The 16,997-nt window shown below is 33.9% G+C and overlaps 2 protein-coding genes across 2 annotated transcripts in view; one reads left to right on the forward strand and one right to left on the reverse strand.

The window, feature by feature from the left end:
• The window catches only part of LOC129238190 (COMM domain-containing protein 10), a 64,838-nt gene extending 61,038 nt beyond the window's left edge, over positions 1-3,800 (forward strand). The window contains exon 3 of the mRNA XM_054873227.1: positions 3,548-3,800. The gene's annotated coding sequence lies outside the window, so the exon portion shown is untranslated. The remainder of the gene's footprint in view (positions 1-3,547) is intronic.
• Positions 3,801-9,033: 5,233 nt separating this feature from the next.
• LOC129238433 (piggyBac transposable element-derived protein 4-like) lies at positions 9,034-16,467 on the reverse strand. The gene is given in 6 exon segments (XM_054873457.1): positions 9,034-9,461; positions 9,753-9,990; positions 12,943-13,122; positions 15,683-15,829; positions 15,893-16,172; positions 16,214-16,467. Coding segments are annotated over 6 exon segments (1,527 nt in total).
• Positions 16,468-16,997: the final 530 nt, after the last annotated feature.

The raw sequence follows: 16,997 nt of genomic DNA on the forward strand, positions 1-16,997 counted from the left end.
GCACAAGAAGATAAGTTGTTCGAAGATAAGTTGCATTTCCGACCAGAGGCCTGAGCGGCTTGGTCGAGCGCGCTGCCTAATGATGTAATTGGCACTACGCGGTCCCCCACCCCTGGCAGAGGGTGGGTGAACCATGAGCTCAAGTTCACTTGAGCTGCTTCCGGAGTCTTGTTCATATTTCGTGTATTTATTAATCATTAATCAATTTGAGTTGTGCTGTTTTTCGTCAACGAAAAGTTGTTCGAAGATAAGTTGTATTTCCGACCAGAGGCCTGAGCGGCTTGGTCGAGCGCGCTGCCTAATGATGTAATTGGCACTACGCGGTCCCCCACCCCTGGCAGAGGGTGGGTGAACCATGAGCTCAAGTTCACTTGAGCTGCTTCCGGAGTCTTGTTCATATTTCGTGTATTTATTAATCATCCTGTTTTTACACAGGAATGTATATTATTGATTATTAGATCGTAAGTACTCTGTGTTAAAAAAGCTGGCATGTCCATCAATCCACAAAATTTTGCTGCTCCACTTAACCCTAAACCAAGAATTCTCATGACGAATAAAAACCGTCTATTTATCTCATGAGTGCCCTGTAAAAGAACTAGAGTTTATGTAACGATTTGCACACTTATTGCAAATTAAAACAATTTTGAAACCAAGTCCTCGTTCAGAAGCAGTTTGAAATTGAACATTTCCGTCACAGATTTTGCACTTCAAGTATTCGGAAATTGTTGCAAATACTGTTATAAAGTTTAAAATTCTGTATTCAACAGACGAATTACGCGGAACTGAAATTTCGTCTTGCATTTTGAATTTCTTCGCAGAGGCACTAAAACTGCTTTCATCCGTTTCAGCTGTTTTTGGATTGAAAACATTTTTACGTTTTTTTGTTCTAGACTTACGTACGCCTAGGGATTTTCTTGTTTCTCTAGAACACTTCATTTTCACGAAAAAATCACACAAAGAAATTAAATCACAATTATAAACCACAATTATAAGCGAGCTCACAAGTTTACTGCTTTGCTTGTCTGCTTAGACTGACTACTTTTTGCCAGTTTGGGAATGAAAAATGTACATTTACAGTGTAGGTTAAAAATCTATACTAATACACTGTCACTTTAGGCATCTCAGTAAAAGGTGCCGTTGTGCGTTACGCCGGCCTGCTAATTTAAAGTGCTCTGACGCGTCGTTACATTTATGCGTATAACTTCAAAAATAATCTTCGGAATGACTTGAAATTTTCATAGTGTTTACTTAAATATATGTACATTACAAAAATGAAATAAAAAAAAAATCGATTTTTTGAAAATTCTAACTAGATGTAACCCCTTAAAGTTTCGGGTAAAATTACGCCCAGTGTCAACCACAAACTGACATTTATTTAGATACCAAAGTTTAAATGTATATCTGTGTTATTAGGAAAAGTCGTATTAAATGTGGTTTTCCATTTTGCGCAGCTTGCTCTCTTAATTCCAGCAAAATTTTCTTTCGGAAACGACGTCACTCATATATGAAGCGAGTGAGTACACTAATATTTCCGATAATATCTGCTCCTTACTTGATCCATTCTTTGTTTTTGAGGGAATGATTGTCTCCTCTACTTGATAAGCTAAAATTGCTTTGATTATAGCTTCTTTCATATCATTCATTGTTGCTTGCTTAGTAGGAAGCATGGAGAAAATAAACCCTCCTCTAAAACAGCTTTCAAAATCTTCGTAACCTAACGAAATCATATGTTTGACAGCGACAGGCCGATTTATATTGAGAAATTTCTTCAAAACAGCGAAGCCTACTTCTGGAAAGCTGTTTAAAATGCGAGGCAATGTTATGGTTTCCATATTTGATTGAGACGCAATAACGTTTTTTGTGATCCGATACAATTTCACAAGTTCAGATATGTATCTTTGAGTTTCCTGCTTAACCTTTTCAGTTTTTGAAATAAATTATGATCCTCGAGATAGCAATAAAACGATCAGAAAAGAGATTTGTTTCTTTCTTAATTCAGCATCTGGTTGAAGCTTTGAAATCAATTTCCGAATGAAAACTGGATCAGAACCCTGATATGATGCTGCATTTATTATGCTCTGCATAACATCCTCCTCTGATAAGTATGACATCATCAAAGTTATGAACTCATGTAACTCAGGAGTTTGAGTTTCAAGAACTTGAACATCAAACGTGGAGGGTCTAGTTGTCGTAGCTTCTGTTATTTCCTCGTTGAGATTGAATCCATGTCCACCATGTGCCATCTTAGTATGTTCAGGATTTCCGTCAAGAGATATCGAAGAGATACTAAAACTGTCAGATTCTGATACTGAAGCTTGTGAACTCACGAAACTGTGTGAAGATGAAGAACAGACGCAGGGGTCAATATCGCAATGACAGCATACAGTTCTAGATTCACGAACTTTCTTTTCCTTCTTTCCTTTGGGAGTTAAATTTGCCTTTTGTTTTAAGACTCTAAATTCAGATAAATGTGACTTTAATCCTTTAAGGGTTGTTCTGTTCTTTTCTCGTTATCTGGCAAGCTCAGCAATGCTATCTTCTGAAGCTTTGTTAAATTGACGCCAAAGGCTTTCAAGTACTCAAGCAATGAAGTATCCGTTGTTAAGTTTGTAATGAGGATTTTTGTATTTATAAAGGCTGTCTATGTGTTGCGGGCCGAAATTTTGGTGTCTTTCGTGAATTTTTTGAACAAAACAAGTAAGGGATAAACGCTAAAAAAAAAACACTTTTTTCATGAATTTATTGTAGCGAAACAGTTCAAGTCAGTTTATTAAAAGTTGTTGCATATTATAAAGTAACATTTCAAGAATATTTAATAAAATTTTCATGTAAAAATATTGCAAAATGAGCGAATGAGAGCACATTTACGTAGACGTCTTTTCAAAAATACATTTTGCAGTAGGTGAGATATGCTCTCAGCGTAGAATCATCTGAAATCAAAAAAATCGAATAATTTAGTTAAAGTATGAGTTAAACTTCCCCCCAACGTTTATTTTGACGATTTATTTTCATTTTCAGCCATTTGGTAGTCGTTTGAAGTAAAAAGTGATTTTTGACGAAAAAATGCCGCTATTTTGTAGGCGTAAAACCACCTTAATATAAAAAAAAAATGGCGAAAAAAAACGTTGGGGGGAGGTTTTTTATATGTAAAATATGTGTGCAAAATTTCAAAAGGATCGGTTGAGTAGTGCCAATGAGTGCCAATGACTACGCACTTTAAAAAAAAGGTTCGAGAAAACCGCGTTTAAAGTTTGTAACGGACTACGCGCGCAACTGCTGCGTCTTGGCAGATGTTTGAGGCGGCTCGGCTTTATGCTCTATAACTTAAAAAGTTTTGCTCGGATTGACTTAAAATTTTAACACGGTATTTTTGAAATGTTTTACTACAATAACATGCAAAAAAACAATCGATTTTTATCCCTGTTTTTATACCTTAAGGCATAGAGCTTTTACTTACAGAATTCAAGCTTTTGTGGATTAAATAACATAGTGTAGAATGTAATATAATAGTATAGGTGTAGAATGTAATGCTAATCTCTATTTGCAGTGTTGCCATTCCTACAAAAGTAATACATACTTAACCACTTTGGTACGGCGCGCACTGGCCTCGAAATTTTGCCCACAGCCGGCACTCACCATTCGCATGTTACTTCGTGCATCGACAGTGAATACGTTTTGCTCTTTTACAGATCTGTGACGAGAAAAGCTTTGAAGCACTGAAAACTTATTTTACATTACAGGCGAAGATTACTTGTAATGTAAATCAAGAGAGCGTATGTTTTTTTACGATATTTCTAAGTGTTGGCAAGTTTATTTACATAAATGAAAAATTAGAAAATTTAACTCAAATTTATTGTTTTATTTCATTTATATTACTAGTTTTTGAATATTACTGTTGAGATATTGGTGTGGTTAGGTAGGGAAATAAACATATAAATATAAACTATTAATTATATTTATTTATTAATATTACTAAAGAGCGCGTGCGGGCGCTTGCCGGGTGCTCGATCCAATCTAATCTGTCTCAACGGCAACGACAAGCGGGCAAGCAGAGTGACGCTATCCCCACTTACTTACTTCATACATATATACATATATAGATAGATAAGCGCAGAACGCAACTGCGCAACTTGTATGTATAACATATGATGTATCAATATAATATATAATATATACCGTATAATATAAATGTATATACCTTACACATTCTCGACACACCTCCTTACATTTATATTATACATAATAAAATAATTTTCAAATAATTATTAATACATAAATTTTCATCATTAATTCAAAATTACAATTTTACATTTTCATAATAACTTAAATTAAGTTTAACATATTTCTAAATTTTTCAAAACTTTCTTTACATAATGATTTAGTGAAAATATCCGCCACATTATTGTTCGACTCGACCTTTACAATGTTTATAATCTTTTCTTTTACCATTTCATGTACATAATGATAATGGACTTCTATATGTTTGGAATTCTTTGTAAAATTACCATACTTTGCTATATTTATCGCGCCTGAATTATCTTCATATACATTAATAGGTTTTTCAATTTTAATTTCAAATAATTTTAATAATTCAATTACAAATTTAATTTCACTGGCTGCTTCTGATAACGCTACATATTCAGCAAAGGTTGAAGCCTTTGTTAAAGATTTTTGTTTTCGTGATTTCCAAAACACAACATTACCAAATAATTTTAATACGAAACCAGTGGTCGATTTTCGATCTATATTATCGCCAGCCCAATCGGCGTCAACAAAACAATCCAAAATTTCACAGTCATTATCACCTTTGAAAGTTAAATTTAAATCTTTTGTTTTGTATAAATACTTCAAAATTCTCAAAGCATATTTAAAATGAGTTTCATTATAATAATTTTGAAATCTACTTAAGTAATTAACTGAAAAACTAATATCTGGCCTTGTAGCCGAACTAATATATAATAGAGCACCAATTAAATTTCGATATTTAATATCCAATTCACAATTATCCGATTTTTCAATTTTTAAATTAACTTCCATAGGTGTATTATACAATTTGCTATTTTCCAAATTATATTTACTCGCTAAAGACTCTATATATTTAGTTTGATTTAGTTTCATTAATTTTTCCGGCACACTATAATCTACGGTAATACTTAAATATTCTTTAATTTTTCCCATGTCTTTCATTTTAAATTTTTCTGATAATTTACCTTTAATTAAATTAATCAAACCTTTACTTTTTCCACAAATTAATAAGTCATCAACGTAAATTAATAAATAAATAGTATCTTTTTCCAATTTCAAAACATATAAACAAGATTCAATATTATTTTTCTTAAATCCTAATTTTAATAGAAAATTATCAAGGCACTCATACCAAGCTCTTAGACTTTCTCGTAAACCATACAATGCTTTATTCAACTTACAAACTTTATTCGTTCCATCTTCATAACCTTTAGGTTGTTTAACATAAACATCTGATTTCACGGTACCATTGAGGAAGGCTGTTTCAACGTCCATTTGTTCTTAATAAGGCCGATTCTACAACAATAAGATAATAAGATTTTTAAAGTTTGCATTTTAACTACCGGAGCATAAATATCATCAATAAATTCCTTTTGTTGAAAACCGCGTACAACTAAACGAGCTTTATATTTGTTATCAGATTTTTTCGTATATAACCATTTCACATCAATAACTTTTTTATTTTCAGGATTTTCAACTAACTCCCACGTATTATTATCCTTTAAACTTTTAATTTCATTATCCATTGCTATTTTCCAATTTAATTTATCTTTTGAATTTATCGCCTCCTCAAAGGTATGTGGTATATCAGTTCTACATAAGTTCGCAAAAATACAATTACTATACGCTTGACTATCATATCTATCGGGAACACTTTTTGATCTGGTAGACCTTCTCATAGGAATAAGTTCATCCTTTTTTATTTCTTTTTTATTTAATTTCGTCTTATTTTTAATTTTTTCAACATTTTCTAAGTTTTCAACCTTTTCAATATTTTTAAAATTTTCAACATTTTCTAAATTTTCAACTTTTAAATCAATCTTTTTATCATCAAGCTCATCTTTTTCATTTAAACTTTTAAAACTATCATCGTTAAATTCATCATCAGAATTTTCTGTGTTTTCATCAAAATCAGAACTAGTTTCATTAAATTCACTCTCGCTTTCATCCATATTTATACCGATACATTTTTCTTTTGAATTTAAAATTTCAATATTTCGAGAAACGATAATCTTGTTATTCAACAAAATACGATAACCCATGTTGTCATAACCGACCAAAATTCCCAATTCGGCTTTCTTATCCCATTTAGACTGTCGTTTTACTTCCGGCGTACGAACAAAAACCTTACTTCCATATAATCTCAAATTTGACACGTCTGGTTTTTTTCCAAAAAATATTTCGTATGGTGTTTTCTTTTCGATGGTATTTGTTAATGTTCTATTTTTCAAGTAAGTCGCCGCGCACACGATTTCCGGCCAATATTTTCTATCAATTTGCGCTTCGTCTAATAAACAACGCGACATGTTCATTATTGTGCGATTAAATCTTTCGGCAACCCCATTTAATTCATGAGTATACGCGGGACACGGAGAAATTACGATACCCTTACTTTTAACAAAATCATCCACGTCACTATTAATGTATTCTTTACCGTTATCGCATCTCAAATATTTAACGCGCTTACCCATTAAATTTTCACATTCATTCACAAATCTTTTGAAAACATCACATACCTCTGCTTTTGATTTCATAGTATAAACACGAGCAATTTTACTATAATCATCTATAAATGAAATGAAATATTTTTCACCTTTGAAACCCACCGTTTGAAAAGGTCCACAGACATCAGTGTGTACAATTTCTAAAATTTCTTTTGCTTTCTGTCTGTTATTTTTAAATGGTAAATTTGACATTTTATTTTCGATGCATGTTTTACATTTCATAAATTCACTCGTTATATCTTTAGGAATACCGTCCAATAATTGATCTTTACTTAAAATATTTAAATATTTAAAATTTACATGACCCAATAATCGATGCCATTTTTCTTTCAGATTCATATTATTTTCATTTTTGTTCGCGATATTTACAAATTAATTTTTCTTTTTCAATACGATAATACTTCTCATATGATATAAACCATTCCTTTTTACAGCAACAGCTGTTATTTCGTTTTCTTTATTAATAATTTTTGCCAATTTATTTTCTAAAATAATTTTATTATTATTCGTAATTTTACTCACACTAATTAAATTCGCAGTCATATCTTTTGCAAAAAATACATTTTTCATATTAATTTCACCTTTTTTACCGAAAACATTAAAAATACTAACTACATTTCCGACTTTTGTAGCTTTTACAACACGATTATCACCCAAATGAATATTTATAGGATTTGTTAAAATTTCAAAATTTTCAAAATATGAATCATCGTTAATAATATGGTCCGTACAACCACTATCGAGTAACCAATTAATTTCGCATACATTATTATTATTATTAAACTTACATTTTTGCGCTGTATTACAGTCAACTCTCGCAATCCAAGCTCTGTTGTCTTCTTTTTGTTCTCCTTCTTGCTCGGCTTGGTGCGCGCGCATTCCTCTTTGGCCTCTGCCTCTTCCACGGTTGCCACGTCCTCGATGCGTGCCTCTGCCTCGCGTAGATGGCCATGTTGAACTGCCGGTTGCATTTTGGTCGCCATTTTTACAATCTCGCTGAATATGACCAACTTTTCCACATTTGAAGCACTTTCTTCTATCGGACATGAATGCATTTGACCTCGGCTTGTAATTTTCCTCTTTTTGCATTTTTATTTCTTTCATCAAAACTTTGCTTTTTACATATTCTGCCGTTTGTTCTTCTTCTTTTAATACATCAATTAAATCGCCTATATAGCTATAGGACTCCGGCAAAGTGTTCAATATATAATTCAGTTTTTCTCTTTCTGTAATTTTTGCACCCGCACTTTTTAAATCATTAATGCACTTTTCAAAATCGCTAAAAAATGTAGAAGCGTCATTATAATTTTTTAACTTAATTTTTTCTAACTTATTTCTGTACACAATTTGTAAAGCCGTTGATTCTTTCAGATATAAACTATCAAATTTTTTAGTCATGTCATATGCCGTTTCTTCGTCATTAATGAATTCCATTTGCTTATTGGAAATACCTTTATAAATGAGACTTATTGCTTTCACTTCTTTTGCGTCCCATTCTTCGCCTTCTTTGTCCGTCTTTGCTCGTTCAATATTAACTGCGCACTTTTTCAACTTGACCGACATTGTTAATCGTTTTTTCCACATGGCGTAATCTTCACCATCAAAAATAGGTATCTTGATTTCACCATTGTCAGCCATTGTGTATTGTAAAACTTTCTCGAATTTTCTGACTTAAACGAGAATACAATTTTGACTTTTATTTTAAAACGATAACACTTTTTAACTTTTAACTTTAACGGCAATACTTCACAAAATATTACACGTGCTTTCTGACATACACTGTAACTTATTATTTTAAATTTTCACTTTAATGCGGTACCATAGAAAAACTATTATCACTCGTGCTTTCTGACATACACGGGATTACTTTATTTTTATAAAAAACCGGTACCACTGAAAACTTTTTAACCACCTAACCAAAACCTGGCACTGCTACCATGTTGAGATATTGGTGTGGTTAGGTGGTGAAATAAACATATAAATATAAACTATTAATTATATTTATTTATTAATATTAATAAAGAGCGCGTGCGAGCGCTTGCTCTTTACTTGCCGGGTGCTCGATCCAATCTAATCTGTCTCAACGGCAACGACAAGCGGGCAAGCAGAGTGACGCTATCCCCACTTACTCACTTCATACATATATACATATATAGATAGATAAGCGCAGAACGCAACTGCGCAACTTGTATGTATAACATATGATGTATCAATATAATATATAATATATACCGTATAATATAAATGTATATACCTTACACATTCTCGACAATTACAATAAATGTTATTGTTTGGTGTGGTACATTTCGAAACATGGGACTACAAATAGGCCAACATTGCATTTTTTACAATAATATCTAGTACTGCACCTTTTTTTATCCTTTGAACATACGACAAATCTTCTCATAGGATTTTTCCTTTTTGTTTAATCCCTAATGTACAGCGCTGGAAAATATCTTTCCTTGAAGCGCATAACATTTACTGACGAAGTACCAGTGTTGTATTCCCGCGGTTTCGAGTACTGCTTTAGAATTTCGGTTATTAACGCTAAATGATAATCAGACATTGATATATTCTTTTTTGTATTAAATTTGTATAAACAATACGCATTCCATACTGAGACGTCTAATAAATGAAAAAATAATTTCTTGTACCATTTCAGCGCTTTTCTTGTGCATGAAACCGTCCTAATGATTGCGTCGCTTTTGTCAACTGCACCCATCGAATTGCTATAATCTATAACACATGTAGGCTTTTGAATATTTTCACCCGTTTGATAGTTTTTCTTTTGACAATCTTTATATTCTGCTGAATGACTAGTGGATAACATCCAAACTTCGCATTTGTCTTGCCATTTCAGTGCGAGCAGATTTCCTGATGATTTAGAACTAAGATCTCCTTTTTGTAATTTTTCTGGCATTTTTGGCATACCAACACGTCGCTTTTTTACTGTCCCACATACGTTTGTTTAAAAACTGTGCAAATATTCGAATAGTGCAGGACTTGAATACCAGTTATCTACGAACAATTGATTACCCTTTCCTAAACAAGGTTGCATCAATGTTGCAACAATATTTCCAGTTTTACCGAATTTTTCAGGAAGAGCTTGCACCTCGGTATTTGAGCCGGTATAAACAATTAGATCCAAAATGTATCCCGTTGAACAATCGCACAATACAAATGACTTTATCCCAAACCTATCACTTTTGGATGGTATATACTGCTTGAAGAATAATCGTCCCTTAAGGGGTTATATCCACTTGCGAGGCAGAAAAAACGCGTTTTTTTGTGAATTTTTTCCAAAGAGGCATTTTATTTTATACATTAATGAACAAAATGTAATTAAACAGAATTTAATGTACTTTAACAATCAGTGGTTTATTTTAAAAAATATTGGATCCCCTAGCTCCTGTAGATTATCTGCGGAAAGACCTCCAAAAAAAAGTGCTTGGCGGTGAGCAAGATATCTCTGGTCCAAATTATCTGAAAACCAAAAACCAAAAATATTTAGTTTAGTAATAAATAAATACAGGTAATGATCGAAGGTCTAGTCAAAATTTTGATTTTTGACAAAATGGCGGCTGTTCAAAAAAAAAATTCAGTTTTTCATGAAAATTTTTCACTTCAAAGTGGCTTAAAAAATCGAAATTATTGTCCAAAACCTTATTCCTTCGATCATTACCTGAAAAATATATCTGAGTAAGTCGTGTGAAAATTTCAAACCGATCGGTTTAGCGGTTTCGGAGAAATTTTGCTCACCGACTCTGAAAACACGGTTTTGAGATAAACGCGTTTAAAGTTTCGGGAACGATTTACACTAAATTAAAAATTTTTTTTTTCAACTTACATCGTGTCATCTATTCCAGCACCATAAGAGGAACCCTCTGCTTCGTCGTTTGCGTCCAAAATGTTTAGTTGTTGTTGTCTACGAGCCATTCTCCCCTCGCGCGTCGACCCTTGCGCTCTTGCGTCCGAAATTGAGATGCGCTCTGCGTCCTCTTTGCTCACGTAGGAATGAGCATTGGGTCCAAGTGATAATCCCATAGCACTCATATAATAAAGAAGAGATGTTTTACCTTCATTAAAGACCCCGGCTGCAATGTTTGCAGCTATTTCAATAATTTTAGAGCCAGCTGGAATAATTTTTGGAGTTATTTTCCATATCAGCTGATTATAACTTTCATTATTGTTCTGGGTAAAACCACCAACGCATCGTTCCAATAATTTTTTGTTACTTAGATCTTCGTAAATTGGAAAAATAGCTGATGCAACATCAGGTGGTAAGGCCTCATAATCATGTTTATAGCTGGGCCAAGTTCCCAAGGCTCGCGCTTTTTGCCACGAACACCACGAGTTTTCTCCTATAGGGCAATTATCATGCTGAGGGTTTTTATCTGTAGAGCAGTTATGGAAATAAGATGCCCAAATGGCTTTATACATACTGTCAACAGAATCACAGTGTCTCCTAATCGCTAAACCATAGTAAACAGTTAATTTATCAATAAGTTTCCCAGTCAATTTACCTTTGCCACCAAGTAACTTTTTTTTTTTGTTTTTCCATTCTTATCTTTCATTTCTTCTACTGTATTATTTACTATGTCTCTTAGCCGTTTGCCCATTCTTTTTTGAACATGCCCAATACATTCTTTCTTCGTTACTTCTGTCTCACCATAAGGAGCAGCCTTCAAAATCCCCGAATAAGTTTTAGAGTCACCATCACCGATGTAGTTTATAAAACGAACTTGAAACTTTTCCAATGAACGTTTGAACATGGTAATAACAGCATCAACTTCCATTTTTCCTGATGACCCCTTGTGGTTAGCTGAGCATACGTCTTTGTGCTCTTCCCACCATTCCTGATATTCAGTCGTATCCTTGTGAGATTTCCAAGGCTCGCATTGCTTACAGTAAGAGCTTTTAACTAAAAGATCAATTATTTTTCCACTGTAGTATCCAATTAGAGATGTAACTCCAAATAGAGAAGTAAATCCTCTTTTTTTCCAAGTTCCATCTCCCGAGACTGTTAAATCACTCTTATGTTCATCACCTTGCTGTTCAGCCGTGGCATTCATTTCCTCAACACAAGCTTTTTTTAAAAGTTTATCTGTGACTACTGAGACACATTCGTGGATATTTTTAACGATCATATCATATGAAGTTTGGAGCAAAAAAGCTGGCATGTCCATTAGCCCACAAAATTGAGTAGCACCTTTCAAACCTAACCCAAGGGTTCTCATCACAAATATAAATCGTCGATTTATTTCATACGAGTGTTTGACATAGTTACAAGAGTTTACACTACGAGGATTACATTTATCACATAAGATAACAATTTTGAAACCAAGTCCACGTTCTGAGGCTGTTTCAAATTTTACTGGCTCACGGCAAGTTTTACACAATACATACTCACTAATAGCCGTAAACACAGTTATAAAATTTAAAATTCTATATTCAACTGACGTATCGCGAGTTACATATATTTCCTCTTGCGCTTTAAATTTTTTTGCTGAGGCGCTGAAACTGCTCTCATCATATTCCACGGTTTTCGGATTAAAAACGTTCTTCCGTTTATTTCTTCGAGACAACTGTGCTTTGGAAGTTCTACGAGTTTCTCTGCTAATTTTGCGAGGCATTTTTTACTTTAATTAATTAAACTATACACACTGAGAAATACACAAACTGAGCAGAAACACAACTTGTCCACGTGGAAGATCACTTTTAACTGATGAGTTCACATATTTTTAACTTAAAATTCCGAGTGAAAAACAATATGGTACGGTTACAGAGATCGGATGTTTCTACTGTTATTTTAGAAGGAATGCCTGTAGGTATAACAAAGAAAGAATGCCTGTAGGAATAATACAAAGTATTTTCTATAACTTAAACTAAATGGGGGTTTATGCAGATTCCTGCTGCATACAATAGGTTTCAGGTATAAACTAGACCTTTGTATTATTATCTTAGGGTCCCAAACACAATATAAGTGGAGAACAAAAGTATAGCGGCTAGCAGAACCAGGTGCTACTCCGGCTCGTGCTCCGCCTACTTTCGAACGCTCGGAGACGTTCTTACTAATACGCTCATATCTTCGAAACTAATTGTCGGATCGATTTGAAATTTTCAGAGAATATTCTTAAATATATGTACATTCAAAAAATGAAAAAAAAAAAAAATTCGATTTTTTGAAAATCACAAGTGGATATAACCCCTTAAAAAGTAGCAGACTCTCGTCAATGCATAAATTCCTAAATGGAGAAAATAATTTTTTAAATGTTTCGCGCAGTTTATCAAAAGGTTCCCGAATTTTTGTCAGTCGATCTTCTGACCTTTCAGAGTTTTTGTCGCTAAAGCAAAGCATCTTTTACAATACTGTATATCAGTGGTCGCCAACCTTTTCAATGTGTTGAGCTACTTTCAAGATTTTGAAATAAACAGCGAGCTACTTGCACAAGCCAACATAAATTAAATAATATTCGACATACAATACATGTATTTATTTTACTAATATACGTTCTATATATAATAAACTTATGACTTATAGTGCTTATACTTATGCATAACTACATCCATGTTCACACCTATCAATCGTAACAAAATTTTTTGCAGTCATAATGGCAAATCACAAGCGACTTAATAAAACAACAAAACAGTAATAGTACATTATTATATAAATAAAATATGGGCAGATAAAAAGAGCATATTTAATGAGAAGGTTGACATTCTGACTCATCGATAATATTTTTAATATTTGCAGTATAATTTGAATACAGTTATCCAAATGTATATCTGTAAGCCGATTGTTGTATTTATTTTTAATAAATTTCATATTGGAAAAAGAAGATTCACACAAATAAGTTGAACTGAATAACGCTTTCACTTTCAACGCAACACGACATAAAACCTGAATACTTATCTTTACTTACTAAAGTCCATATACATTTTGTATTTGAACCTAAAGATTTTAAAGTCAAGTCACTTTGAAAAGCAATCAGTTCCATTTCTGTCACAGCAATGTCTTCGCCAAAATTGTTCATAACACAAGTTGCAAACTGTTGTATATCAATGTCCATGAAGGACATTATCCTTGCCTTGAAGCTGCAAGTTAAGCTCATTTAATTTCTCTGTAATGTCCACAAGAAAACCAAAATCTCTGAGCCAAGTCGAATTTTCCAGTTCAGGAATCGGTTCATCGCGTTCTTTGAAAAATTGGAGTATAGCAGGCAGGACATCATTGAATCGTTTAGGCACTCGTCCTCTGCTTAACCATCGCACTTCAGAGTGAAGAAGTAGCTCTCCGTATTGACAGTCAATTTCATCAGCCAAGGTTTTAAATAATCTTCTTTGTAACGCTTGAGCTCTAATCTTGTTCACGATTTTCACCACCAGTTTCATAACGTTGTTCAAGTTTAGAAAATTTCCACATAATGCTTGCTGATGTATAATACAGTGGTAACTAAGAAATTGTGGAAAACTTTCATCCTTATGACATAGCGCCACGAGCCCCTTATCACAACCCACCATAGCTGGAGCACCGTCAGTTGTCAGGCCTACCATTTTTGATATTGGAATTTTCTCAGAAGAGATGAGATTTTTTAAATGAGAAAACAGCTCTAGCCCAGTAGTCCAGTAGTATGTCCTTTGAGTGGAATAAACTTCAAAAGATCTTCTTTAATTGTAAAATCCCTAAAAGCCATCCTGACAAATATGGCCATCTGTGAGGTGTCAACTACATCTGTTGATTCATCCAGTTGCAGTGAAAAATAAATACAGTTATCTAAGTCACTTCTTAACTGTAAAAAAATATCATTGCTCATTACTTCTACTCGCCTCATCACTGTATTAGCAGAAAGTTGCATAGATTTTATAGCAGACACTAGTTCGTCTTTATTTCTAAAGTTGGCGAATAGAGAATCTGCAGCTTCCAAAAATGCTTGTTCTATGATTTCCCCGTCTTCATAAGGTTTTTTCTTTTGTGCAATTATCTGGGAAACACGATAAGATGCTTCAGTTGCAGCCTTATTTTTGTCGATTGTTTTCAAAAATATTGACTGTTGTCCAATTAACTAGATTTTTAAATGTTTCAGTTTTTCTTTTCTGGAGGCAGAATTTAACGGGAATGCCTTCTCAAAATTCGAATGTACAGTTTTATGATGCCTCTCAATATTTCCTTTTTTAGGAACTGACACAGATGTATTACATAACAAACAAACACTTTTGCCTTTAACTTCTGTGAAGAAGTATTGTTCTTCCCATTCCGAATGGAAATGGTATGTCTTCGCCTTCTTACTACTGCTTGCCATAATGTTTCGAACTTTAACCCAACCGCTGCACGCAGAACGTTGATAATGCCGTTCAGTATTAAACTGAGCGCAATGTCGAAGTGCATTGCGTATACATATATAAAGCCAAAAAATTCTCGAACACGCTAATCGGTTCCAGCCGATCCTAGAAGGGAGACGCGTCTTGGCGTCGTGTTTGTCGGCGCGAAATCGCTTACCGCAGTGTTGCCGCTGTTTATCTATTTATTATGAAAATTTCTGAAATTTGCTAATACTGGTATGATTTTCAGATTTTTGGATTTTTTGCAACGTGAGCAGCGCGAGCTACCAGAATTGCCTTTGCGAGCTGCCGGTAGCTCGCGATCGACGGGTTGGCGACCACTGTTGTAAAGCATCGTAGCAGCGACAGACACACGTGTTAGCTCGTTTGTTCTACGATGAAGCACAATATCACGCTTTTAAAACTCTTGGCCAACAATTACAATTGCAACATTGTCGATAGTGGGAGCATTGAATCGTCTAGAGTGCCCACCTACAGGTACGTTGTCTGGACGAATCACGATTTTATGGTTGTCTGATGGCATTCGATCCATCGCTGTTTTGAACAATCGGACCAATGAATTATGTGTATGTGTATTCGGTCAGTTCTCCAACTATTGCTCGTCGAGCATTAGTTGCAATTGTACAGCGTCGATCAATTTCATCTTCGATATTACCAATAAAATAAATTTGTAAGAACTGATAATTTGCATCCTCGAATGGTAATAAAGATCCGACTTGATGGTAAATTTGTCCTTGAATCTGTGTGGAAGAATTTGCAAAATTGTAAATTTCACAAACTTCCGTATTATAAGGACAAATTACCTTAAATGTTGGCATGAAATTATCTGTGATTATTTTCGAAGCACCAAACGATGTTATTTGAAAACACGAATTATACGTTTGAATTTTGTCCAAAAAATGCCTTGTTAATGGTGTTGTTCCCGATACAAATGAACTTAATGGATCAGGGGGAAGTTTTAATTTCGGTAGTTTAACTTTTCCACCGGAACAACAAAGACCATCGGTTTCATTTGGAAATTTCAGTGCCTTACAATGTTCGTAAACTTTAGTCATGGTTCCAATTATAACAGAATTGTGCAAACTATAGTCATACAAATGATGTTGAGATTTTGTACAATTCACCTCTGTCTACTAATACGCTGAGTCATGCTCGCATTTTGTTGACCTTGCACTGCACGATTTCTTCTCATTCTTTCACGATCATTATTATTACGTGTTTCCCGTTTTTCATTCGAATGAGCAGAACGTGATCTGGCCATACGTTGTCTACTTTGCTCATTATGCTGACTTTGTTGCTCTGCAGTCTCTTCATTTCTCCTTGCAGCATGATTACGTGTATTGCGCGATTTACGGCCAAGATCAGATCGTTTCGGCATTTTTAAAAATCGTCGAAAACCACACTTTCAAAATGTTCAGCTGTTCGCAACAAGAAACATAAAAAAGCATCAATAAATACTATATAATAACGAAAATATTGAATAGTCCATTAATGTAATCTCACAAAGCAACAGCGAAGATAATTCACAGCAAATATGTATGTATTGTTGTCTAGACACACACAACATTTAACAAATGTGTTTTTGCATCTGTATTTTGGCCTGTACACAAAAAAAAAAACAATAATAAATTTTAGTTCCATGTGAATTCAATTGAACCTAAATGTTCCAAATACTCACTAAACAAACAACGTAATAAATTTAGAATTTTGTGTTCACGAAAAAACAGTATAACTGTATAAAACAATGAGGTTTAAAATCCAACTAAAAATCAGTTTGATGCTGCACTGATTAGCTTAACTGTGATCGCATGACTATCAACACCCAAGGATGATAGATTTACCAGGCTTGCTAATAACTGCGACGAAAAAAAATGTTGAGGCGAATTTTATCTGCCACCATACACGGGG

The sequence above is a fragment of the Anastrepha obliqua genome, chromosome 2, assembly GCF_027943255.1.
Source record: "Anastrepha obliqua isolate idAnaObli1 chromosome 2, idAnaObli1_1.0, whole genome shotgun sequence".
In the NCBI taxonomy this organism is placed as follows: Eukaryota; Metazoa; Arthropoda; class Insecta; order Diptera; family Tephritidae; genus Anastrepha; species Anastrepha obliqua.